The sequence below is a fragment of the Nothobranchius furzeri genome, chromosome 4 (genome assembly GCF_043380555.1).
Source record: "Nothobranchius furzeri strain GRZ-AD chromosome 4, NfurGRZ-RIMD1, whole genome shotgun sequence".
NCBI classification, from domain to species: Eukaryota; Metazoa; Chordata; class Actinopteri; order Cyprinodontiformes; family Nothobranchiidae; genus Nothobranchius; species Nothobranchius furzeri.
The window spans coordinates 6851299-6877671 of NC_091744.1; the positions used below are offsets into that span (position 1 = coordinate 6851299).

The 26373-nt window shown below is 40.7% G+C and overlaps 1 protein-coding gene across 9 annotated transcripts; it reads right to left on the reverse strand.

Annotated features, from left to right (window-relative positions):
• pecam1b (platelet and endothelial cell adhesion molecule 1b) lies at positions 1–24999 on the reverse strand. 9 transcript variants are annotated; one of them, XM_054743614.2, is made up of 17 exons: positions 24862–24999; positions 24704–24777; positions 24585–24608; positions 20634–20924; positions 19232–19513; positions 18877–19155; positions 18441–18713; positions 16452–16730; positions 13956–14225; positions 12332–12436; positions 12200–12230; positions 11722–11801; positions 7270–7323; positions 4198–4287; positions 3764–3820; positions 2853–2875; positions 1–271 (listed from the first exon to the last, which is right to left on the reverse strand). In XM_054743614.2, the coding sequence occupies exons 2-17, from the start codon at positions 24744–24746 to the stop codon at positions 170–172; spliced, it is 2283 nt and encodes a 760-aa protein (XP_054599589.1). In that variant the 5' UTR covers positions 24747–24777; positions 24862–24999; the 3' UTR covers positions 1–169. The 9 variants fall into 9 exon arrangements, 8 of the variants coding, with proteins under 8 accessions (XP_054599589.1, XP_070406138.1, XP_054599590.1 ...); XM_070550037.1 differs by lacking the exon at positions 24862–24999 and having other exon boundaries at positions 24704–24854; XR_011520256.1 differs by lacking the exons at positions 11722–11801; positions 24862–24999 and having other exon boundaries at positions 208–271; positions 24704–24852.
• Positions 25000–26373: the final 1374 nt, after the last annotated feature.

Consider the following 26373-nt stretch of genomic DNA (forward strand, 5'->3'; position numbering starts at 1 on the left):
TAATCTTCTGCCTACGACATTTATTTATAATTGTACAATCACATCAGCTTTTATTCAAGATGAAGAATATTTACATCCTTTGTTCAGTTTAATTTATGTTACTTTTAAAGGAAACTGGTGAAGTATCCTGGTGGAGAGAATAATGATGAAGCAGGCGTTAACTTCACGGCTAATCCACCGGCACCGGGAGGTCCGAGTAGTCGTCGACTCCGGCATGGTACTGACTGGTCTCCGGCTGTTCACCGTTCAGCTCAGCGTACTTCACCGAACCCTGTCACCACATAAACAGTTCAGCACATATTCATGCTGCGATCTGAGAAAATCAGTTTATAAAAGCACTGGTGAATATCGGAATCATTCATGGAGACATTTAAATACAGGATTTGTTAAAAACGGGAAATTAGTTTGTCAGCAATCCGACTGTTCATGAGTATTGCGCCGGTCAGAGGACTACTTCCTGTTTCTGGAGTCTGCTTGCTTAGGTACCTGCAGGTAGGATCCTTAATGGATAAATAACTGATAAAACAACACTCACAAGGATGAAAATATTCATTTAATTCGTTCATCTACTACAACTAAGAGCTGATCCAGGAGGACAAACTCAAGTGCACTCTTTTCCTGGTTATCAAACCAAGCTGTAGGATCATTTATTTTTGCTCATTCTTCTGTTTAGCCGCCTTGAATCCCACGTTCAGACGACCAGCCCAGGGTCACCAGTGACCCACTGAGACAGTCTGCTGACCGAGATGAGTTTAGATGTAACTTGACTGGACGCTGATCTGGGCAGCTGATACGGAAGGAAGCCCCGGCCCAAAGGCCTTTGTTCGTGTCTGGAAACTCTGACTGCAGTTTCCCTTCTCGTTGTGTGTTTTAGACCTGCAGTCAACAAGATCAGGGAGAGGAGGAACTCGAGGTATGAGACGGTGAGATCTAAGACGAAGAACGGATCCGTCAGACAGCAGCTCTTTGGGAGTCACCTGGAGCTAAGATCTTATTTTCTGTTCACCAACGTACAGGTGCTGGCCAGTAAATTAGAATATCATCAAAAGGTTGAAAATATTTCAGTAATTCCATTCAAAACGTGAAACTTGTACATTATATTCATGCAATGCACACAGACCAATGTATTTCCAATGTTCATTACATTTAAATTTAATATTCATAAGTGACAACTAATGAAAACTCCAAATTTGGTATCTCAAAAAATTAGAATATTCTGAAAAGGCTGAATATAGAAGACACCTGCTGCCACTCTAATCAGCTGATTTACTCAAAACACCTGCAAAGGCCTTTAAAAGGTCCCTCAGTCTTGTTTTGAAGGCACCACAATCATGGGGAAGACTTCTGACTTAACAGCTGTCCAAAAGACAATCATTGACACCTTGCACAAGGAGGGCAAGACACAAAAGGTGATTGCTAAAGAAGCTGGCTGTTCGCAGAGCTCTGTGTCCAAGCACATTAACAGACAGGCGAAGGGACGGAAAAAATGTGGTAGAAAAAAGTGTACAAGCTCTAGGGATAACCGCACCCTGCAGAGAATTGTGACGACAAACCCATTCAAAAATGTGGGGGAGATCCACAAAGAGTGGACTGCAGCTGGAGTCAGCGCTTCAAGAACCACCACGAGGAGACTCATGAAAGACATGGGATTCAGGTGTCGCATTCCGTGTGTCAAGCCACTCTTGAACATGAAACAGCGCAAGAAGCGTCTCGCCTGGGCCAAGGACAAAAAGGACTGGACTGATGCTGAGTGGTCCAAAGTTATGTTTTCTGATGAAAGCAAGTTCTGCATTTCCTTTGGAAATCAAGGACCCAGAGTCTGGAGGAAGAGCGGAGAAGCACAGAATCCACGTTGCATGAGGTCCAGTGTAAAGTTTCCACCGTCAGTGATGGTGTGGGGTGCCATGTCATCTGCCGGTGTTGGCCCACTCTGTTTCCTGAGGTCCAGGGTCAATGCAGCCGTCTACCAGGAAGTTTTAGAGCACTTCATGCTTCCTGCTGCTGACCAACTTTATGGGGATGCAGACTTCACCTTTCAACAGGACTTGGCACCTGCACACAGTGCCAAAACCACCAGCACCTGGTTCAAGGACCATGGTATCCCTGTCCTTGATTGGCCAGCAAACTCGCCTGACCTTAACCCCATAGAAAATCTATGGGGTATTGTGAAGCGGAGGATGCAATACGCTAGACCCAACAATGCAGAGGAGCTGAAGACGACTATCAGAGCAACCTGGGCTCTCATAACACCTGAGCAGTGCCACAGACTGATCGAGTCCATGCCACGCCGCATTACTGCAGTTATTGAGGCAAAAGGAGCCCCGACTAAGTATTGAGTGCTATACATGCACATTCTTTTCATGTTCATTCTTTTCAGTTGGCCAACATTAGAGAAACAAACATTTTTTCATTGGCCTTTAGAATATTCTAATTTTCTGAGATACCAGATTTGATGTTTTCATTGGTTGTCACCTATAAATATCAAAATTAAACGTAATAAACATCGGAAATACATTGGTCTGTGGGCATTGCATGAATATAATGTACAAGTTTCACGTTTTGAATGCAATTACTGAAATATTTTCAACCTTTTGATGATATTCTAATTTACTGGCCAGCACCTGTATGGTATTAAACAAATGAGAATAATTTGTGTCTTTGTGGCAGATTGCATAAACATCCGTAGCTCTGCCTCATTGTTAGAGACGGTGCTAGGACTGAAATAGAGTTAAAAAACAACAACGTTAAAATACTTTTGGGAAAACTCAGAGAAGAACAGATCAGAACAACCATAACAGGTTAGATGAGAACATGTCAGCATGGAAGGAAAAACACAACAAATTACTACTCACATAGTCATGGTGGTCAACTGCACCTACAGGAAGGAGAATCAGAAGTTAAACACATATGGATTTTATCCCTCAAAACAGTCAGCACGTAGATGGGATGGATCAGCTGTCTCATTCCTGCTTCCTCTGCAGAGATCCAGCCTCCGTCAACCGAATCAACCTGTACAGCAACCCGTCGGACTCAAAAGAGAGGTCCACCATCTCAATGTGTAATAACAGGAAGTTATATGATATCTTGCTGAAATTGTATAGACTCACATGTTGAATATCATTATTTCTTTGATGTGGTTGTTATGGCAACAAAGCACATCTGCACAAAGTCCCTGGATGAGTAGGTTGATCAGTTGCTGCTGTCTTTAAAAACCTCCAATCTCCACAATTTTACAGCAGTTTGTTTACTTTTTTTAAATAAACCTTTAAAATGTAGTCAGTTGTGCCTTTCATGTTTATGTGTATAAATATCAAAAACAGCCCAATAGAGCACGTCATGTGCATCCTGGAGTCATGTCTGATAGGAATTTCTATGATTTGTGCTGAAATGTATAAACGGAGGAGTCATTAGCTCATCAGTCCTGAAGGACATATGATCTAAAGCAAGGGTGTCCAAAGAGTAGACCACAGGCTGTTTTATGGCTCCCCAGGATGAGGATCTACAGGTGGTGAGGGCCAATTTTATTCCTTCATTACTGTTAGGTTCTGATACATCTACATAATAAAACAACTGATTATAATATATATATTTTTATTAACACTAGAACTGACAAAGCTTCTTGGAGAAGTGAAACCTCTTCAAGGAACCAAAGAAGTTCAACTGCCTTCATTAAAAACGTACTCGGAAGAAAAATAGACAATAAACAGTTCACATTTCAGACTTTAAAAGGTTAAAGATAATCCTCTTGAGTTGTTGAACTCACCATGCGGAGAGTTTTGGAGCTCCGTGTAAACCGTCTCTGTCCCTTTTTTCTGTGGAGCTGTGGAGAAGCAACAAGCAAACACATCAAACGACCGACTTCAGTAGATACCGTCTGTTTAAAACAACATTAACAATCTAAAAATAGGCCGATTGTGTCACAGTAACGGTCTTCTCCAGCCTGATGGGACCCTAAGCAGAAGACCATGGAGACAAAGTTTCAAAACCAGCCTGGTAATTAGCTTCACCCTTCCTGTTTATGAGGGCTGGAAACCCCAGCAGTTAGTTATCTATGCAGTTGCGACATGGAGGTGAATTAATTATGGGTAATTAGGCCCCTCCCAAGAAGTGCAGGCCTGTCTCGTCATCTCTACAGGAATTTGATGGGGCAGAGACAAGTGGTTTGGAAAAGTGAATGTTTTCTCCAAACATGGTTACCTCTGTCAGGATCCGCTGACCTGGGATGCACCACCTCCGTGTACTCCACTTCTGGCTCGATAGACACCGTGCTGAACTCCTCATCGATATCTGCATCAGGAAAAGTCACATTAATGCTCTGAACGCCACTCATCCTTTCAACATCAGAAAAGTTTCACAGAGCTCTAAAACAATGAGACCTTGTAACATTTAGTGTACCAGAGAAACAGAGCCTGTAGACATGTAGAGGCTGTGTTCAATAGAACAAATTCCCAAAATAGTGCTGTGACGCCCTTAGCGATAACAACTAAATCAAGGGTGTGTGATGAGGGTAATGTGCCAGAACTGCAGGTTTGTCCAGCACGGACAGCCTGTTTAAGGTCAAAGGTCAGACATCTTCTGACATGATTTTCTGCTAGAGAGCAGAATTCATTGTTCCATCAGTAGACATTTTAAATTGTAGGAATATTTTTAAAGCATGAGAGACCACTTACTGTGGTAAAAAAACATGGATATACTCGTTCTGGTCATACAGTGTGTGGTGTGTGGCAACACAGCAAAAACTAAATGTTTACACATAAACTAATTTCACACACAAACATTCCACGGTCAGACAGGAAATCTCCCAAAACCTCTGGAGACCAAATGTGACTTCAGAGTAACAAAGTCGTGCTTTCGTCAACTCACGTTCTGATTGGCTACAAGTCACGTTAAACAGACAGCAGGATTGTTTTTCCCTTGAAATCAGACCACAACAGTCCAACACGTTTAACCCTCTGGAGGCAGGCGTTGCAGATTTGCAACGTTAAAACCCACCTACCTGGTTACTCCACATACGTATTTCATGAGCATTTTTCAACTCAGAAGTACCCCTGAAGGACTTAGTTGTTCGTCCTTTTATCAAAACTTATTTTGAGCCTGAGAGGGTTAATAGATTTATGATCAGAATGGTATCTTGAAGACATAAAAAACTGGATGACTCAAAACTTTTTGCTTTTAAATCAAGACTAGACTGAAGTTCTCCTCTTTGGACCTGAAATCCAGAAAAGGAAATTGCTTAGTCAATCACCTGACCTGAATGGCATTAAATTAGTCTCCGAGAACAAAGTAAGGAACCTTGGTGTTATCAATGACAGGACATGTCATTCAAATCTCACGTTAAACAGGTTTGTAGGATTTTCTTTTTCCACCTTCGGAATATTGCTAAGATTAGAAGCATCCTTCCCAGGAGTGATGCTGAAAAACTAGTTCATGCATTTATTACATCAAGACTGGATTACTGTAATTCATTACTCTTAGGAAGTCCACAGAATGTAGTTAAAAGTCTTCAGCTTGTCCAAAATACTGCAGCTAGAGTTCAGATGAGAATTAAAAAGAGAGATCATATCTCTCCTGTCTTAGCTTCCCTACATTGGCTACCTGTTAAATTCAGAATAGATTTTAAGATCCTTCTTCTCACATATAAAGCTCTTAATAATCAATCTCCATCATACATCAGTGATCTGATTGTTCCATACGTTCCTAACCGAGCACTTCGCTCTCAGACTGCAGGTCTACTGGTGGTTCCCAGAATATCTAAAAATAGGATGGGAGGCAGATCTTTTAGTTATCAGGCTCCTCTCTTGTGGAACCAACTCCCAGCTTTAGTCCGTGAGGCAGACACCTTGTCTAATTTTAAGACTAGACTTAAAACATTTTTATTTGATAGGGCCTATGGTTAAAATCTGATGTTAGCCTAGATCTGAACAAGTGGGGGAGTAGAGGGAGGTGGAGTGTACAGTCGGTAAAGACGGCTCTCCCTTGCCCTGCCTCCAACATGCCTCCTTCTAAAAGGCTAGGTTATTCAGAGTTATCTCTGTAGTTATGCTGCTATAGGCTTAGACTGCTGGAGGACACACTGACCACTTTCCATACTCTAGTACTTTCTTCTACAATCTGCTTTTCAACTGTATTATTTCCTGCTACTTCAGCTGTTAACTTTATTTTTTCTCTGTGTCTTTCTCCCCAGAAGAAGCTACAATGATGTTCTGCTGAGCTGTGGTGGCCTCATGGAGGGGGGCATCGTCTTGAACACTGCTGCTAACCATTTAATCATTCTCCCTCTCCTGATAATAATGCTTTACTTTCCTTGACATTGAATGTGCCTCTACTAGTTTATCCGTTTAAGTATAGAGTCACTAGGATAAAAACAATAATGTTTATCTCTCACCAAATAGAATATTTACTAAGAAATCACAATGTAACCATAGAAACACTACTTGGTGTGTGTGTGTCTGCTCTGTCTTCTTGATCCCCAGTGAGTCGTGGAGAATGGCTGCTTATACTGAGCCAGGATCCTCTGGAGGTTTCTTCCTGTTAAAAGGGAGTTTTCCTCTCCACTGTCACTGCATGCTTGCTTAGTATGAGGATTGCTGTAAAGTCACTGACACTAGTCAGTGACTCGATGCAATTTGCTGGGTTCCTTATATAGGAAACTTTTTTCTGATTGGCTAAATGAACTGACCTGTTTTGGAATGTTTACTATGTGAAGTGCCTTGAGACGACTCTTGTCGTGATTTGGCGCTATATTAATAAACTTGAATTGAATTGAATTATCAACATACTTCCAAGCAGATCAGAGTGTGCTTAACGCACAGCTGGAACGTCAGTTCCAATTATCGTGAAAGCCATTGCAGTAGTTGGGGATCCTTAATTGTTGGAAAGGGGAGAATCTGGAATATTTTCTCGCCGGGTGAACTGGGCCAAAAAATCTAAAACAGCATTATTATAACAGTTAGACATGGTGGTGGTAGTGTGATGGTCTGGGACTGCTTCAGGACCTGGGCTACTGATGTGAACCGGGCTTTAGATGTTCTGAGTTCTTTTGTTGCTGGATTTCTTTAGAACAGGGTGCTGTGTTGCTTTTTGAGATAATTTAGTCTTCATGTTGTCAGTCTGAATTTGTTGATGGAATTTCACAACAAATACAACAACAAAATAATAATAATAATGGTTATTACAGTTAATTCATGATTTAACGATGATCGGTTGCCTTTTCTACATAGGTCCTGGTCAGGTCGGATAGCTTTCTTAAACTCCATAATCATGACTCACCTGCTTCTGGTTTTCTCTCGCTCCACACGCTGTCTACAGCACTGCTCAGAGTCACTGTGAAACACAGATAAACATGTTACAACATGCAAGTGGTTTGGTGAAAAGACAATAGACTTCAGCACCGCAACACCCTCTCACACTTTTAAAAAGATTGTTATTGTAACGATGACTCTCATGTGCATTTTTCAGTTTTCAGAGCACTTTTGTCCATCGTAGCCATACGTGATCCTCAAGATGCTCCAAACATTTTCTTTCGACAGGCCAGTCAAACTTACACACCGTGTGTGTGTGTGTGTGTGTGTGTGTGTGTGTTCATCCTGGGAGATAAGAACATCGCAGCTTCTTGAACAAAAACAAGACTGAAGTTATTGTTTTCGGAAATAAAAAGGATAGGATGGCGATTATTCATCAACTTTTATCATCTGCATCAAATAGCACGACTCAGAGGTCTCATGTCCAGGCAAGAAGACCTAGAGAAACTCATTCATGCGTTCATCTACAGCAGGCTGGACTATTGCAATGGTCTTTTGATTGGTCTTCCCAAAAAAGCTGTGAGGCAACTGCAGCTTATTCAGAATGCTGCTGCTAGAGTCTGAACAAGAACCAAGAGAACCGAGCACGTCACTCCTGTCCTTAAATCTCTACCTTGGTAACCAGTAAACTACAGAATCAATTTCAAAGTACTTCTACTAGTTTATAATTCACTCAATGTCATGGGGCCAGAAAACATGTCAGATCTCCTTCAGGTATTTACACCCAACAGGGCTCTGAGATCCTTAGGTAACAGTCAGCTGATAGAACCTCGAGTCAGAACCAAACGGGGAGAAGCTTCTTTTAGCAAGATGCTGCTCACAGATGGAATCCTCATGACCTCAAATGAGCCCCAACTTTAGAAACCTTTAAATCAAATTAGAAAACCTTCATTTTTTCATCAGTCTTTGAATAAATGTTCTTATGCTGCACCTTCTGCACTGTAACTGCTCACCCTTTAACTTTGTTTCTTTTAAAATTATAAATAGCACTTTTCTGTCACATTGATTTTAATATTCTTGCTAATGGGAAGCACATTGAATTGCCTCTGTGTATGAAATGTGCTATATAAATAAAGCTGCCTGGCCCCATCTCTGGATGCAGCCCGTCAACTCCCCAGTGTTTCTCTTCATTGTTTGATTATTTGTGGTTTAGTGATTTTAAAAGGCAGAAAGCGTACAAGAGGAAGATAGAGAGGGCCCTGTTACTGGAGAAGTGTCATAGGGCAAAAGCTTTTGGTACTCAAATGTTGTAACATCTAACCAGGAAGTCCTCCTACAGCTGTTTCTGTGCTCAGATTTATTCAGACTCACAAGATCTTCACACAGTTATAAAGAGGAGTTTATTCAGTAACGTGAGTTTAGGTTTAGTTCCAGCTAAAACAGTCAGAAAAGATTTGTGTATAACAATAATAACAACAACAATAATAACAGTTATTATTATTATTGGAAGAAATGTATACTTTGAATTATTTAATTTTTATCCTTAAAAATTTTCAATCTTTCGTTTGTAACTAAATATTCTAAATCAAGGTCCCACTAATCTGAAGGGAAAATAAAACATGTTGAACAAAAATCTAGCTTAGCTGAGAAAGTACATGAAGGAGTAACAAACGAGTAGATGTCCTTGATTAAAAATAAAACCAACCGAAATGTTTGTTTGACTCCCCTTAAAGGTAGCTTTCAGTGGCATTTCCCTTCATTATGACCCTCAATGATAGAAGAATGCTGCTGAAACAAAACCAGCAGCAAATGAGCAGATGTTACGTCTTCAGAGGGTGGAAACACAAACCCTCGGCTGAATTGTTCACAATGGGTTGGTAATTCAGCGACGGCGGCTGCACAGTAAACTCTGGCAAAAACAACTTCCCATTTGGTAATGTAATCTTTCTCAGAGCTCCACCAAGGCTGATGTGATTAATTTCCTCCCTCTGCTGCAGGCATTCAAACTGGCCTGGACCCTTCTTTTCACAATCACCCCCGCCCACACACACACACACGCGCACACACACACACACACACGCACGCACGCACGCACACACACACACACACACACACATGCCAGGGGTAGGAAGAACTCACAGCCTCCATTGTTTCAACTCATCAAGGAAGTTTCTGTTGTGTTTTTTAAAGTTCAGGAAGAGAATTGACTGTGTTTTGTGGTCATTCTAGTCTATGAGGAATGCAGCATGACCTAAATCAGCAAAGCATCAATTATGTTAAATAATATGAAAGGAAATAACACAGATTCACATAAATTCAGTTTGAAACAACAATGAATTGTTTGGACACACCTCTAAATAAAACCAACATCTTTATTCCACAAGATGCTCCTGCAGAATCAGTTCAGGGATAAACCACAACTATATACACACATTTCCTGTCAGTATATACAAATCAGTGTCGCCCGGCAAAATTTAAAACATGCATTTTAGAAAACAGCAAAACATGCAGTTAAGACATTAAAGTTAGGCTAAGATCAGTAGGAGGAGGGGAGAGGGAGCAGTGTGTCCAACAATAAAAGCTTTAAGCACCCCTCCTTTTACTGGGAAAATGGTGAAAAAAAGTGTCCAAATGTTCCGGCGTTTCATAAACGGGATTTCTGTCTCTTGTGTGTCTTCAAAAGTCTCTCAGAGTTTGCATTTCCTCACAAATTTCCTGCCCCTCCCACTGCGTGCCTCTAAACTGTTGCTGGAATACTGTAGCTGCTCCTGTTGCTGATGTCAGCAGGTAGCGACGCCACGCTACCTCGCGTCCCATTGGTCACTCTCCCCACCTTGTCATCATAGAAAGACACTGCGTCTGGAAGAAGATGACAAGGGCCGCTCTAAGCAGGTTGCACCAAATGAAACACAATAACCTAAAAGGGGAGTTTTGGCCAGTTTGATGCATTTTTCTGTGTAAAAGTCATAAATACTCAACCCCAATAAAAAGCTTTCTAAAAGGCCTCAGTTTGAAGAAATAGAGTTGACATGAATGTGACCGTTAAGCTAATGGCTAGTTGGATGGTGGCTAAAATCAAATCTGTCTTAACAATTCCAGTCACCAAAATTAGTGAAAAGTCTAAAAACCACCAGCTGCTGTAAAATGTAACCTTTCCATTGCATCCAGGGGTTATGTCTGCCTGTATGCTCTGGTTCATTTTTACAATACTGACTTGTAAATAATGGCTTTTCTGAATGCATCCAGCTCTAACCTTTACATCATAGAAAAACAGCAACAATTGGATGAATTTCACAGCAGTTCCCATAAACATGGTATTATTAATTGATACACCACTGCTAATCATAATGGTTAATGGTTATTTTGGCAGATTTATTAAGAAACTTGCAGGATTTGACCTCTGGACGCTCCAGAAGAGCTTAATTTTACTGCTGATTCACTGAAAACACCAACATTTCATGTAAATCATCATGTCATGCTAAATGAAGTTGGTTTAAAGACCAAGTTGACTCATGTTTTTAATACATTTGCAAGGATCTCTAAGATAAACCAATGCCTTATGATTCCATTCTGTGGGGTGAGCAGAAGACGGCAGGCTTTGGAGACGTATTTCCTGATATTCGGCTATCTAGCTCCTGATTGGCTAATATCAACGCGACTCTATCACTGACCCCGTTTGCAATGTTGATATTTTATCTCCACAAATAACTCAAGCCCGAAGGAGTTCTGCTCTGTTGTGGAGTTGCTAATGCTAACTGTTAGCTTCTCCTAGCTGAGACGTGCTCTTCTCTCTCCTGGACACTAAATCAGCCTTCCCTGTTGCGAGCCAAGATGGATGAGTCCATTAATGCTAATTTACAATGTGACGTAGATCCGAGAAGCTTTTCTAATCTGAACGTTTCCCCATTTATTTTTTATCAGTGGCCAGTGCAGGAAATATGGGTAGTGGACTATTTTTACCTTTGGCCTACATGTAAAAACCTGTTTCTCAGTGAACTTGGTCTTTAAAAATCTATAGAAGAAAACTGAAGCCGACTTGCTGCTAGCTCATCAGTCCTGAAGGATTTAAACTCTATTTCTCCAAACAGAGGTCATTCAGTACGTTACCTACAACCAGTAATTTAGTAATTATTTGTAACTTTTACACAGAAACACATCAAAATGACTTAAAATTCTTGAAAGCTATGATTTCTTGTTGCTGTAGTAACAGCTTCCCATTTCTCCAACTGCAATAACTCATGCATTGATATAAAACTACACACAAAACAAAGAAAATGGACCATGCAATCATTCACACTCGCTCTGCATGCATTTAAATGCCTTTATCTGACCTCCACATGCATATCAGAGCAAGGTTATAGGTATAAGTACAGATACTGCGACAGGACATGTGTTATGAGTGTTTAAGCCATGTAGGTGATTAGTAGATGGCTACGGAGGCCTGTTAGTGACACACAGGAGAACAGTAAAACCAAGCTACCTGTGGCTGCATTATAAACCTCTGTGTCGTGGGTTAGATTCACTGTTAAAGACTCATCTGATTTAGGGCTCGCAGGCTTTCTGAGAAATGGTGAAAATAAAGTCAGCTCAGGCGATGGTGCAGAGTCAGGAGAGAATAAAATACTCAACCAAAAATAAACAACCTGACATAAATACAGAAGCAGCGGGACAAACTATACAGGTGGTTTTGCATGTTTTTGTGTTTGCAGAGGCTATTTATTTTTGTAGTTTAATAAACAATTAAATATTTATGAAGCTAAAAAAAGAGATTAATAAACAAAAATGTAATTTCTTTTTACTCAGAAATAGTGAAGCTGTTTATCTCTTGATGTTACAAACATGCAAAGAAACAGTATAGTTCCTAAAAGTGAATAAATAACTGAGCCCATCCCCTAAACCACCTGATAAACACCCGTTTCTGAAATATTCAGGAGAAACAAATGGAGGAGCCAACTCACACTGACAACTCAGCAGCTGTTTCTCTTTTACCTACAATAAGAAAGGATAGGTGAGTGGAGTGGGAGGTGCTTTAAAGGGAGGAGGCGGTCAGCTTCTACTCATAAGAGGCCCGAGTGTCTGGAGGACTGTACCTCTCCTGTGTTTGTAGTAGAGCACACAGCTGACCATGATGAGGAGCGACGCCACCAGCAGAAGGACCCCTCCGATCAGAGCCTTCTTCCACAACGCCATGCGGACTAAAGAGTCATAGGAGAGGGAAGGTCAGCGGAGGAGAACAAAAGGAAGCTCTGAAGGATTTAGTTGGCCTTGTGTAAATATTTGTGTATATTTATTTTTTTACACGATGAAGGACTCGTGCTATGTGAAGAAAAATTAGGACATGTCAAGATTAAACTCAAAATGTAAGAGTTAAAATTCAAATTTCAGGAAAAAAAATACATTATATAAAAAAATAAATAAATCAAACCTCCTCGAGCCGACAGTATTTATTCTGTTTAGTGTTGTTTGGAGATCTGGGTGTGTTTTTACAGAATAGACTTTAAATAATGAGACATTTTTTTATGTGAGGTGCTAACTTTTAGATGCTTCTGCAGCAACGTCCACAGCAGAACCCTCCTTCACAATAAAAGTCTCAAAATTATACACATTCCTGAAAATATCCAAAACTTACAAAATAGTATATTACTGTTATTAGTAGAGAAGGTAGCACTATTTCCTTGCAAATAGAAGGTTTGAATCCCAACTTGATTCCCTTTTGCCTGGAGTTAGCATGTTCTCTCCGTGCGGGTTGACTTTTCTCCAGCTCCAGTTTCTTCCCACGGACCAAAAACATGCATGTTAGGTTGATTGGAGAATCCCTGTGTCTGAGTGAGTGCCTGTTTGTCTCTGTGTGTCCCTGTGATGGACAGGAGATCTGTCCAGGGTGTTCCCTGCCTCTTGCCCAACAACTACTGGAGTTAATCACCAGCTCACTGCAGCCCTACTAAGGAACAAATGGCTCAAACAGGGTGAGTGAGGGTTTGAGTTTTATCAGGAAAAACAATTTAAAACTAATATTTTATTAGTTACTCATCGAGAGCAGCCAGTTGAGGTGGCTCGGACCTCCTGGACGCCTCCTTGGTGAGGTTTTCCAAGCACGTCCAACTGGAAGGAGACCTAAAGAAAGACCCAGGACACGCTGGAGGGACTAGATTTCTCGGTTGGCCAGGGAACGCCTTGGGATACCCCTCGTGGAGCAGGCCCAAGTGGCTAGGGAGAGGGAAGTCTGGGCCTCCCTCCTTAGGCTGCTGCCTCGATGACCCAACCCCGGATAAGCAGATAAAAATGGATGGATGTGAGCTTCACATAATTTGATGTACGCTGTATCCTTCAGACTTTTATTGTGAAAGAGGCCCACTAATGATGCAGCAAAAGTAACACCTCACATCTATAAAATGCCTCTTTTTAATTTCAGTTTAACCTTTTTCTCTCTATTTTGAATGTAATCCTTGTGGTCTTTTATTAAAACGTGCATGTGTGTCATTATTTCTTTTGAATATTTTAGGCCATACTCATGTAGAAATATAGAAACCTAAAGGTTTCACAACCAACAAATACCAGCGGACAATGAACAAACTGAAAAGAATAATTATTAAACTTAGTCCCATTACCATCATTTTTTGCATTTAGTACAACTGAGTGGCAGAACCCTGACTGGATTTATAGTTTAATAATAAGAAGACAGGTTGTTTCTTTAAAAAATGATGCTAATCTCACCTTCTACGTCGACCAGGTCACTTTGGACTTTGAAGTTGGCACGGTTATCAGCCTCGCAGTAGTACATGCCGCTGTACTCCTTGGACAACCCAGTAATCTGATAGTTTGAGTTGTTACTGAGGGATGTTGTCACTTTCAGAGGTGTTTCTTTATCATGACGAAACCACCGAAAGGTGACGGGCGGCGTGCCTTGTACAGAACATATGAGGTAGAGATCGTTTCCCTCCACTGGGTCAGGGATGACTGTGAGGATCGGATTGGTGATGGGCTCTGGGAGGAGAAGATAAAGTGAGATCAAGTAGTTTATTGAATAGTTTGAACAAGAATATTTTTGCACTTTCGTTTTCATTTAGATTATATGTACACAAAAAAAGGTAATAATTTGATTACATGTAAAATTAATATGATTATTATTTAGGTAATAATATTGGAAATAATAGTCTTTAAACTAACATCTCCATTCTTTTTAGAATTATTTTAAATAGTTTTTTTCCCTCCATTTAAGTTCAGTGCATTTTTTGTAAAGACAAAGGAACTAAACTATGTTCTACCAAGCGGTGGACCTGCCAGTTCAAGAGAATATTAATCATAATTAAAGGTGCCACTGTAGTCTATTTTCCTAAGCACAAGAATCCCTCTCACTGCCGCTCCGTGAGTTTCATGGTTATTGTTAGTTACGGTTCAGCGCTCCAGATGAAACTCCAGATGACAAGCGAAAGCAAGCCATACACAGTACGCTCATAAGTAGTAAGTTCATAAGTAGATGAATACATTGTTTTATACGGTGTTAGCACTCTTGAGTGTTACACAGTAGGGAGCACTAACTACACTTATTACGATATTTCTGCAGCATGAGAGGAAGTGTGTTTTCCATCTTGCTGTTATAGTTATGAACGTCTCATAAAATGCCACGATTGACTTATGGGCTCGACACACGGAAGGCGACATCGCCTCTCCTCCTTTCATTTTCAATGAGACATGCGCGACAAAGCGATAATCGCGGGTCTCCCACCTACCAAGCAAAATGCGAAAAACGTGCGTGTGAAATTTTGCGCTCGTGCACGTGTCGTGCACAGGCGACCCAGCGACGCGATCCCAGAAAGTTGAAAAATTTTCAACTTTTCATCGCTGTCGCTCGGACGAGAACCAGTCAACGGAGGTTTCATTCATTGACCAATGAGCGGACAGGATGCTCCATACATCTCCGAGCAAACATGGAAGAGAAGTTGATTATTATTATGTTTTATATAGTAAAATCACAAGATTTCAAACAACTCTAGCAGCACCTTGTGAAACATCATATCTACCGCTTTATTAGCTCTGAACCGCTTAAATAACATTAATTCCCTCCAACCTGACACAGCCAAGTAAAACAACGGAAGTTTCGATTTTGCCATAGAACAGAAAGCGTAGACGGCTTTGCCGCCGGCCGCTGCCGTGGATCGCCTCCCGTGTCAGGTAATAAAAGCGACAAATTTAGCTGATCGCGGTTGTTTGTCGCCTCCCGTGTGTCGAGCCCATTATTATTCACTTCACACTTGTAATATTGAGTTGTACTTAAAAAGGTAGCTTGAGATATTTTTAGAGCCAACTATTTGCTTCTAATTAGCCGTTAGCATTGTTAGCTCAGTGTTAGCCTCTTGCCTTCTTCATCTGATATTAGAGTAAAACACAAAGATGCCGTGGCTTCTGAAGCACACAAGAAATAACTGCTGGGTCTCTCTAGTTTACTGGCTTTGGTTCTTTAAAAACACTCTGAAGTTTTTGCCTGCTGGTGTCAAATTACAAAGGCTGGCGCTGCAGTGTTAGCTTGGCACAGACTGTGATTATTTGATTGTAGGATTTGTACAGATTGCTCCTTTAGGTTTTGTCACATGATGACCTATTTAACAGTTTTAAAATGTTGTGTAGCATCCACACAAAAAGTTCAAAGTAGTTAAGCAAAACTACAGCCCGAGCAACTTTGAACACTAGACTGTAGTTGGATTACAGTCAATTTGTAAAAATGTTCTTCAGTAAAGAGAACCCCACCAGGAAAAAACATCTGGCAACGCTCCTTGTCTACTAATGATAACCATCACCACCTCCGTATGAGAAGTATGTGCAGGCTCTAAACAATCATCAACCTGTCTTACATAACACAAAGCCCTTTGCATTTTTAATACTTGCTCGCCAAGACTCTGTAAAGACCACCCATGTTCTGGTTGATTTTTATTGGTCTTCCTCGTGTAAGAGAGTCTAAAACAAACAATCACAAAGGACTTTTTGGTACTTAAGGAAAATACCTTGTGGCCCAAACCCAACATCCTTCAAAACCCTAAGAATACCACCCCTACAGTGAAGCACGGTGTTGGTAGCATCATGCTGGGGTTTGGTTTGTACAAGCAAGGGTTGGAAAAATGTTTCAAATGGTCATTTAATTTCATGACCCTCAAAGGATTAGGACTAGGGTATACAGTCTCATATAAACATGATGAGATTTCTTCCAGTATTTACCAATGACAGCAGTATCAAGAGCAGCACTCTGCTGCTCTTCCTCGCCACCGTTATTCGCCTTACAGGTGAAGAGGTTTATTTCTTTAACGTCGTTAATGACAACTGAAATGTAAGCTGGCTGTCCAAACGATTTGATGATCGGAGTTCCCATTTGTGTTTTGCCCTTCCAAAAGCTGTAGGTGATGGGCCCACTGCCTTTTGATGACTGGCAGAAGATTCGGAAGGACTCTCCCAAGATCGGCCAGTCAGCAACCCGGATACTTGGAACTGAGACAGGGACTAAAAAGAAAGAAAGATGGAAAAAAGAGAGAGGAAAGACAAAAGTTAAAAAAAAAAATAAATCTTTTAGCTGTGGTTGTTTGACAAGTAAAAAAAAATACTTTCAAAGTTGCTGCAATCTATTTCACACAAAGAATGGAAATCTTAGTTGTAAATGAACCAAAAGCACAGAAAATTTTAACTAAAAGGATGTGCTGAGGCTACAGCCAGGTGGGTTCTTATTAGCAACACAAGCTGGTAATGTGGCACTAACAAACGTAGCAGAAATGTGTTCATTAATGGTAGCTGAGCAGTATCAAATACCAAGTTCACTCGTTTTTTTCAACAGTCTTGCAGTGGTCTCTAGTACAAATTAATGCCTTGTGACTGATCTCTGTGGGGAAAAGCTCTGGCACTCCTGTTTCAGGAACTAAAGGTGAGTTAGATGAGAGGTAAGCAGAACATGGCAAGATTTGGAGTCTTATTTCCAGAAGTAGTTCTGCTGTGTTGTTGAGTTGCTAATGCTAATGGTTGGCTTCTGCTAGCCTAGATGCGCTAAGCTCCCTCCTTAACGCTAAATCAACAACAGCCTTCCCTGGTCGTGAGCCAAGATGGGTGAGTCCATGAATGTTAGCTGTCAATATAACGTTGATTGGGGTGGCTTTTCTAATCCTAGCGTTTCCTCGTCTATTTTCCTAATCTAACTCCCTCATGTTGCTCCTAGGCGGGCAAACAATAAAGATTTTCAGGCTTATTTCCTTGCCAGTCGTGCAACCAAATATTACAACCGACTACACATCCTCAGGTTGCTAACCCTTTGTTTGGCCTGGTAAGATAGCGCCACTCTCCAAAGCCTTATCAGTGGCTAATGCAGGAAACAGGGGTAGAAGACTATTTTCACTTTCAGACTGCATGTTAAACTCAGAAGGACCAATCATTTTTACTCAGTAGTCTAAATTTCCCTAAATCCAAGCAAGAACTAACCGGAATACACACGGAATTCACTCACGATTCCTAAACAGTCGCAATCTCAAAATTAAATATGGCTTCCTTGTACATAAAACACGTAACAGCTTAAAAGGTAATCTTTTAAAAGTCATTCTGTGGATTCATACCTGAGTAATTTGGTCACATATGCAGTAACAATAACTTTTAACCAGTAAGGATTGGTCATTATGCTGCTACAGTGTTTCAATCTAGACAAATATGATGCTTGTGATGCTAACAGTAGTTCGCTTGGTTTCTGAACACCACTTAACAAATCCCTCTGACTTTCCAGCTTGAATCTAAAACATGTTTAATCTGATGCCATTCCCAGAGATGAGCTCTCACCTCTTAGGCATCAATGCACAGAGCAGCCAAATTGGATTTTAAGGTTAAAGTTATTGAGGTTCCAATTGGGAACTCTATTAATGTCTAGGGTAGAACTGAATAAAGAAAAGTAACTATGAGAATACCAAACTCTGTTGTTTACCACTTGTGGGAAGGACGTTGAGGATGAAGAAAAAACAGTAATACAAAAGCTGAATCTTCAAAGATTTGGGAAGGAATTGTTTGGCAGTTTGAAGAAAAGCCTGGGACATGAGCAGCAATTTAACTTCTAATGAGACAACAAGCTGCAATTCTTGTAAATGGACCAGAAAGAGTCCAGACCAAAGTTCCAACGAGAATCTGTAGAGTGAAATCAAGGCCAAACAACAAAGTGAACTTACATGTAAGGGGGCATCTTACCTTTGGGATTGATGGTCAGGGTTCCGCTGCGTTTCCTAATGCCCTTAGCTTCAGCTATACATGTATAATTGAATTCATTCTTCAAGGCTCTGCCAGAAAATATTCCAGCCCCATTCGGAGTCAGAAAATGTTCAGCCGGATCAAGAGAATAAGTCAGGTCTTCTTTGTTGACTCTCTCCAAGGCTACATGTTGACTTTTGCAGATCAGCGTCATTGGTTTCATTTGAAATACTTCAGGAGGAGACATGATGAGTTGGGGCACTGAAAACAGCTCTGTGGATGGATGCACAACAAAGTCTTCATTAGCAATGAAAAAACCAGCATGAAGGCTAATGTGAGCTTTCAGAAAGCGAAAATCTACAAACTATTCTCAGAAATAGACTTCAGGTTAATTTAATGACCAAGACTGAAAGAAGACATCTTTGCAGCTACTCACCTGTCACACGGATTGTCTTTGTGTCAACTTTTATTAGATTTTTTACCGTCAACCTGCAATCAAAAGAAAGTGTGGGGGCAGTTGCTTCCACCATCATGTTGTATTCTATGGCAGCTGTAGCGTTTCCAACACTGAGCAGATTGGTTCCTTGGTTCAAGAGGAGATTCATTCCTTTGTGGCTTTGATTAAACCCCAGAATTGAACACTTGATGGTCAGATTATCTCCCTCATAGATGTTGTTCACAGGTGAGATCTCCAGAAATGGCTTAATGGAAAGTTCTGTGGATGAAAATCATGAACCGTGACGTGGATTTAGCCAAGACATATAGTGAAATAAAAAAAAAATACACCGAACCTTCGACTGTAACAATGACTGTGTTGCTTTCGTCGGACGTGACTGACTCAGACATGATGAAGACTTTATAGATGCAGTGAATCATGTGTGCGCCGATGTCTGAGAGGGGAAGCTTTATCTCTGCCTGGTTGGTGTTCCGATGCTCATCGTGGATCTCACTGGAGTTGTCATAAAAGTAGAAAAAGAAGGAACCGGTTTCACCCGGTGCCAAGCATCTGACTGTTACACCCTCTCCCTCAGTGGTCCTACTCTTGTCGGCGTGGAGGATGGGTGGCGACATTCCTGGAAACCAGAGATTAAAGGGGTCATATAGAAAATCCACTTTTTGGAGCTTTTCATGTGATATTATTATTTCCTCAAGTGGGCGGCTTGCCCAGCTTGGGCCGACGCAACTCTGTGCGCAGCAAACCACCTCTCTGACATTCGGCGGTATAGAGACGAGTATGCGAACAGCATCCCCACCACACAACCCTGTGCATGCCTTTTCCTGTTTTTTTCTGCAAATTTAGAGTTTTACTTAGAAAATCCTGTAAAACATCAATGGAAACTAGTCTAGTCATCAGGCCCTGCTCCTCTCCAGAAGCTAGTCTCTGGTCTGAAGCCTGTGCCCTCTGGCCGGCACAGGATATGTGGCCTAGGCCACTGATGCCATGCAGCAGACTCTGTAGTCTAGTGGTCAGAGTGCTGGGCTGGCATGTAGGTTCACATCCTGTTCTGAAAAGTAACTTTATTTCTTCTTTTTTAGCCGACCTTGCCAGTATGATGTTGGCAATCCTTTCTTGGTAAACAGTTTAAAAATGAAGGACTAATCTGTTCTTATTTTTACTTTGTTTATTTAGCCAGTGTGAGTCCACGCGAGGGGAGGGGAGTAAATCAACTACCGATAATTGGAAATGACCGAATTCAAAGTTGTTTAGAAACACAAAATATTTTGCAGAAAATAATCAATAGAACTAAAATATAACATTAAATCTGCTTCAGCTGGCTAAATAAATTACTGCCCACATCACTGGGACTTGAACACAAGTCAACACATGGCATTCAGATGCCTAACCACTAGACAGCAACTGACTCGCCTCTGTTCAAAGGCACGTTTTGTTGCAGCGGGTGGAGTTTTACTTAAAACGTTCTATTTCCACGTATAAATTCAGGCTGACAAAAAAAGTATTGTATTCTAGATAAATGACATCTCAATAGTGCCAACGATAATATTTTATATGTGCCTACATTTGTTCTCAAAGGTTTAAAATAGCACGATACGGATCCTTTATGAAATTTGAGAAAGAATGAATGCAAACAAAGCAGAGATGACTGAAACTTAATAAGCAAATCCATTCAAAACATTTGACTTGTAAAAATTACATTTGTGTGAAATTTGAGCTCTAAATATAAATAAACCCACCTGTCACAGTGAGCTTTTCAGACTTGCTGGTCATCTCTTGGCCCATGATCCGTACCATGCACTTGTACCTGCCATTGTTGGACACTCTGGCCTCAGGTAGGTGGTACAGGAAATCCTCCTTGGAGCTGGTGTTCTTGTTGTAGATGACACTGTTGTCCTTGTATAGCGTGTACTCACGGTTCAGCTGTGCTAAGGAGATGACGCTGGCCTGACATCTCAAAGTCACGTTGGTGTTTCGACGCACAGCAGCCCTCGGCTCGATGGACAGCGTCACAGAGGCTATCTGGAAAACTGGGGGTTTGAGGTAGAATGAAAAAGAATTTATCAGCCAGATTTGAGGAAATAAAACAACATTTCCATCATCCGCTACCAGTTTCCTAATTAATTTATTGAATCAAAAGAGCGAGAAATTTGACAAAACTTTGGGGGAAGCTGGTAAATAACATAAGACATAAATAGGACCAGTGTTAGACATTTAGGTGCAAAATAGTGCTCATTAATGTTTGTGTTTTTAATATAATCAGAGGGGTTTTACCATTAGAGAGCCTCATGAAATACTTGATAATCTCTCACCCTAGATGTCATGTTTTAAGTTGTGCTGTGAAGTAGCAGTTATTTGTGTAAATGTGTGTTTTATACTGGAGGCTAAGAAAAATTATTCAAAACAGGAAGAAAACACCTCAAATTAAAAAAACAACACAACTAAAACAATGTTAAAGAGCAAGTCACCCCCAAATAAACATTTTTTTTGCTGATAAACTAAATAAACGAGTGTCTAATCGTGCTGCAGACACGTGTCGTCAATAATTTGGCACTTCAGTGCATCTTAGTTAAAATTTAAATATTCTGCCTAAAACTGGCAGTGTTGTGCCGTTGTCAGGTAAAAACTCTGCACTGTATTCTAATTTAAATCTGCCACCGCTATTGGCTAAGAAGTATGCTATGATGTAAACTGGTACATTATGATGTCACAATGCTGTCGTGAGCCTGAGTGTGTGTGTATTTGTTAGCGGCTCCGCCCTCTCGGTCTGCCAGGCAACAGCATGTGTTGCATTTTTCAAACATGAAGTGGGAGTGGAGTTAGACTCTGGTAGGGGGTGACTTGCTCTTTAAATGATGCACATGTAGTTATACACGTCATTTCAACTAGACCCACAAAAATAAGAGAAAATTCAGGTCCAATCTTTCCTTTCACAATAAAACAAACTTATTTGTAAGCTTATATTAATATATGATGCACCATAGCAGGATTTGTTTTCTTTATTGTTTGATTAGCTTTGTTGTGTGTTGAAAATTTACTCTGCTATCTTCTTTATTTCTTGTATGGTAGGAGGACCTGCTCAAAAACGAGATGTCCCATCTGAAGCGGTTTCTTATCCTCCTAAAACACACGTTGTTAAATTAAGTGAACATGATGACTCTGTAGGAAAGCAGAGGGCCTCGTATCTACACCTGGACAAAGTAATCTCTCAGATGAGATTCACCCATCAGCCATGTTGGCACATTTTAGACATCAGCACAAAACCTGATCTCCGCTCTCATCTGTGAAACCAGAATGAAGAACTCTACAAATGACAGCAGTTTGGTTTCCTGCAGAAAAGCATCTGGGCCTCCAGCCAGAAGATCAGACACCAGCAGAGGAGGCGACAGGCTGCTGCAGTGATTTGAATCGGGCCGTGGCAGAGCGGTAAACAAGCCCTGATCAGGCAGGAAAAGCACTTTGCTAAACAAACGGGTCACTCTGGGGACGAGGCAGAGCGCTGTGGTTCTGGCCCCCACCCAGCATGAAGCTGGCAGCGCTGATGGGGAGAATAATAAGATGAGTTCCTGCAGAGCTGAAGCCACAGCAGATTCATGAGGCAAAATGCACAGAAATTCTCAGAAATTTGTGAAAATAATATATACATATATATATATATTTTAATTTTTGTTCGTTTTGTTTAAAATGTATAACATTTATACGACTCATATACATATCTCAACAGTTTAAAGTTCCACTGAAACATTTGTATATATTTATCTGCTGGATTAAACTGGCAGCTCCCCCATTTGGGGTCCTAACACATCAATAGCGAGGTTTTCAGATCATCTCCACAAATTAAGGTGCACTTAACCCTTTATAGAGCCAACATATATATTGAGACACTCCCACTCGCATCATGAATGATGTTGGGGTGTCTTTTCACGGACTCCTACAATTACAGGATTTCATCCAACCAATCATCAGAGATCAAGTTGGTCACAGTTCGTGCCATGGAGCCATTCCACCAATCAGCACGGGGCTATAACGCGCCAAATAATGGTGTGTCTGCAGAACCAGAACACTGCTGTCTACCTCTTGTGTTTACGGTCAGATCTCTAAAACTAACAATGCTAGGTTTATAAAACTCTCACATCACAAGGTTGATTAGTTGTGCTAAATAAGGATACATTTGTTGTAAATGTTAAACTCAATGAAGTTGGTGAAATCATAGCAATATAATCAAAGCTGCCATATTTGAACATACACCCTAAATAAAGAAAATAAATAATGTATATATTTAGGTAAAAATCTATTGTTTTTTTTAGACATAACCGTCATTATCACGGTAACAGTAATAATAATAAATATAATATTGAATACCTTTAGCAGTTCAGGTTAAGATTTCTATGAAAAACAGTAGAGGACAGTTATTTTGCCAGCCAATCTTGCCAACAGTGATGATGAAGAGGAGGAAGATGACATTGAGGCAGATCCTCAAACATTTAACATTCTAAAATATTCTAACAATCTATATTGGATCAGAAATGGTTCATATTGTTCAATAAATTTCAAAAATATTCTACAGTGATCTGTTGTTATAAAAATATAGTATATTGTTTAATATCATTATATAATCATCTATATTATATTGTTATTGAAAAATAATGTTTATTTAACTTTTTCAAGTTTTTTAGTTTAGCACTTCCTTTTTTCTGGTCCACATAAAAATATGCATATTTAAAAACTGCAACATGAAAATACATTTTAATTTAATAATTTAATTATTTAATAATACCCATATTTTTCACATTTTAAACTACTTCAATGAGTGGCTTAAAGGGTTAAAGGGGTTCTAGGCTTTATTAGTGGTACATTTTTGACCAGTGAATTTTCTTTAGCAGCTTTATGTTTGGCTGATCAGATTATATTTCAACACTTCTACATCTTTGATGGCAAACAAAATGATCTGAAATCATTTCTCAATCATTAACTTTATTTTGGTCTGTTTTCAAATGAAAAAAAAGACACTCTTATTTTGACATGGCCTTCAAATTTTATCCACTGAAGAAAAAAAAAGAACAATAATGTAAAACAATAAATACATTTTAGTTAATAATATTAACTAAAGAACAATAATTTTTTGATTTTTGTTAGTGTTTGAATTTATTCTGGTTCTTAGAATTAATAAAAATGTATCATAGAAATTCAAGAGTTTTTAATCATATTTACAATACAGTTATGAGAAAAGTTGATTTATTTATTGCCTTATTTAAAATTTGAGTAATACATTTATAGTAACAGGACGAGGCTTGGCGTGGTGAATCTGCCATCAAAGATGTTTCACACAAAATAAAACGAGTGAGAAAACCACCAAACTTTATAAAATAAAAGCTTCTCTGCCATCCTGAACCTGCTAATCTCAGCCCAGATTAGAGATCTTCAGCTGACTCACAGCTTCCATCACCAAGTGGCTCCTGAGGCGTGCGACAACATGTTCCCAATGCTTCCCACCATAACTTTTCCACCAGCGATCAGAACACTCTGATAATGGCCAGAACTGTTTCCACTGACCCGGTGCACGCCTCTCGGCCCTCTTGAGTCTGATTTAGAGTCCAATCTCTGATTCAAATGGGAACTAGACTTGTTCTTTCTGTTTTGCTACGAAAACCTGAAAAATGAATCAGTCGTTTGTCTAAGATTAAACTCACCTGATTCTGTGTTCACGGGTCCGCCTGAAGCATTGGGAGAAAAGAGGAGTAAAGCACCTTGTTAGAGGCAAACCTAAAGAAAAACTCATGTTTGCTGGAGAAGGTTAGAGGAGTCTTACAGCTGCAGAGGAGCGCCGAGGTGAGCAGGAGCAGGAGGTCCATCCTGTCTGAGGGGCTCCCAGGGTCTGCTGCCCTGCAGGGTAACAAAGTAGTGACTGAAGCTGCCTGATGGGTGCTGTGTGTGTGTGTGGGAGTGGACACTAAGGTGGTGCTCTACCTCAACCAGTCAGCAGCGGCAGTTATCACCACACGCAGCCATCAGCTTGGCTTAATTTGACAGGAAGTGAGTGTTGTTTCCTCAGGATGTTCGTGCCGCCCGGCTCTTTCTGTTGTGGAATGTTCTCCTTGGGCCTCCTCCACATACAGTGTGTGTGTGTGTGTGTGTGTGAGAGAGAGAAAGAAATGGTAGTCACAATAGCACCGGCTCGCCTGGACATTCAGCAGTAAGGCCTTTGACCTTTGACCCAGGCTGGTAGCAACACACGTCACACGTTTCCTCAAAGGAAAATCACAGTTAGTGAGAAAACCTTTTAACAGACGACTCTTACAGGAATAAATTAGAATTTCTATCACAACGGTAAAAAGCTGCTAAAACCTCCAAACTGACAGGTATTTCCCAGACCGTACCCGCTTGGGTTCAAATTGAACCCGTAAACATTAAACATTAGAAAAAGAACAAAATTTTAGTCTTTATGAGACTAACTCTCATGGCTCACTTCTATTTTATGAAACAGGAGCGCCAGAGCTTCCCCCTCCAGAGATTGACTCACACTTATACCAGAGACCACCGCAAATGTGTTCACAAAACAAGTGCACCTTGTCTTCATGGATTTGTTTCTTAGTTCTGTTCTTGGTGGGAAGCGTTTAGGTGACAGTTATTGTCTGGAAATGCAGCTAAGTCTCAGCTCTGTCGGTTGTGAGAGAACGAGCGTGGGTGTGTGTCTCTTTTGGGCCATTCCCATCTGTACCGGGTCGGCCCGGGCCGGGTAGCCCCAGTCGGCCCCAGCCTGGACCGGTTGATTCCACACATCCTTGTCTTAAGCCCATGTGGGCTGATTCTACCCACCAATCAGAGGCTTGCTCTAATGGAAGGTGTGAATTTGCTGTCAGCAGTGGGTGTGTTGGCCCTGGTCGGCCTGAAGCAGACCCCCTCGAGAAGAGGGCTGAGAATGAGCCTTGGTTGGCCCGGAAAAATACCAGGCCACCCAGATATGTAAACAACCTACGCTACCCGGCCCGGGCCGACCCGGTACAGATGGGAATGGCCCATTTGAGAAGGCAGAAAAGGCAAAGTTTGGTTTGTGCTCTCAAAGATCTGTCGATGGTGGGGTTTCCCCAGATTGGCGGTGGCACTGAGCTCTTGAGGTTTTGGACATAAGAAAAAAACAAGAAAGCCAAAAATGACCTTGTTCTTAACCATGAAGACATCATTCGCTATGCTAGCAAACTATACAAAGCAAATAGGTTTGGTTGAGTGTTGCAAGCCAGGGTTCTGCGACTCAATAGGAGAGTCTAAGAAAGGGGTCGGAACTTTAAATTTTATTGTATTTAAAAAAAAAAAGCAGCTTGCTTGAACAGCTTCTGCACCTTTAAGTTCTTTGCATAGAAATCAAGTCGTAAATAAAGAAATCTCAGCTTTTTTGTGCTCAACAGTTTCAGTACCTTCCAGAATTTGCCATTTCAGGGCTCTGTCACTTCAAAAAGAAACAATCTGTAGCTGTCCACGCAC

Coding starts and splice junctions, on each gene's coding strand:
- pecam1b (XM_054743614.2), bottom strand. CDS start 24,746: ATGGACCTCCTGCTCCTGCTCACCTCGGCGCTCCTCTGCAGCT. Junction 19,514..20,633: donor TGAAAAGCTCACTGTGACAG/GTGGGTTTATTT, acceptor TCTGGTTTCCAG/GAATGTCGCCACCCATCCTC. Junction 272..2,852: donor CAGTTGACCACCATGACTAT/GTGAGTAGTAAT, acceptor ATGTGGTGACAG/GGTTCGGTGAAGTACGCTGA.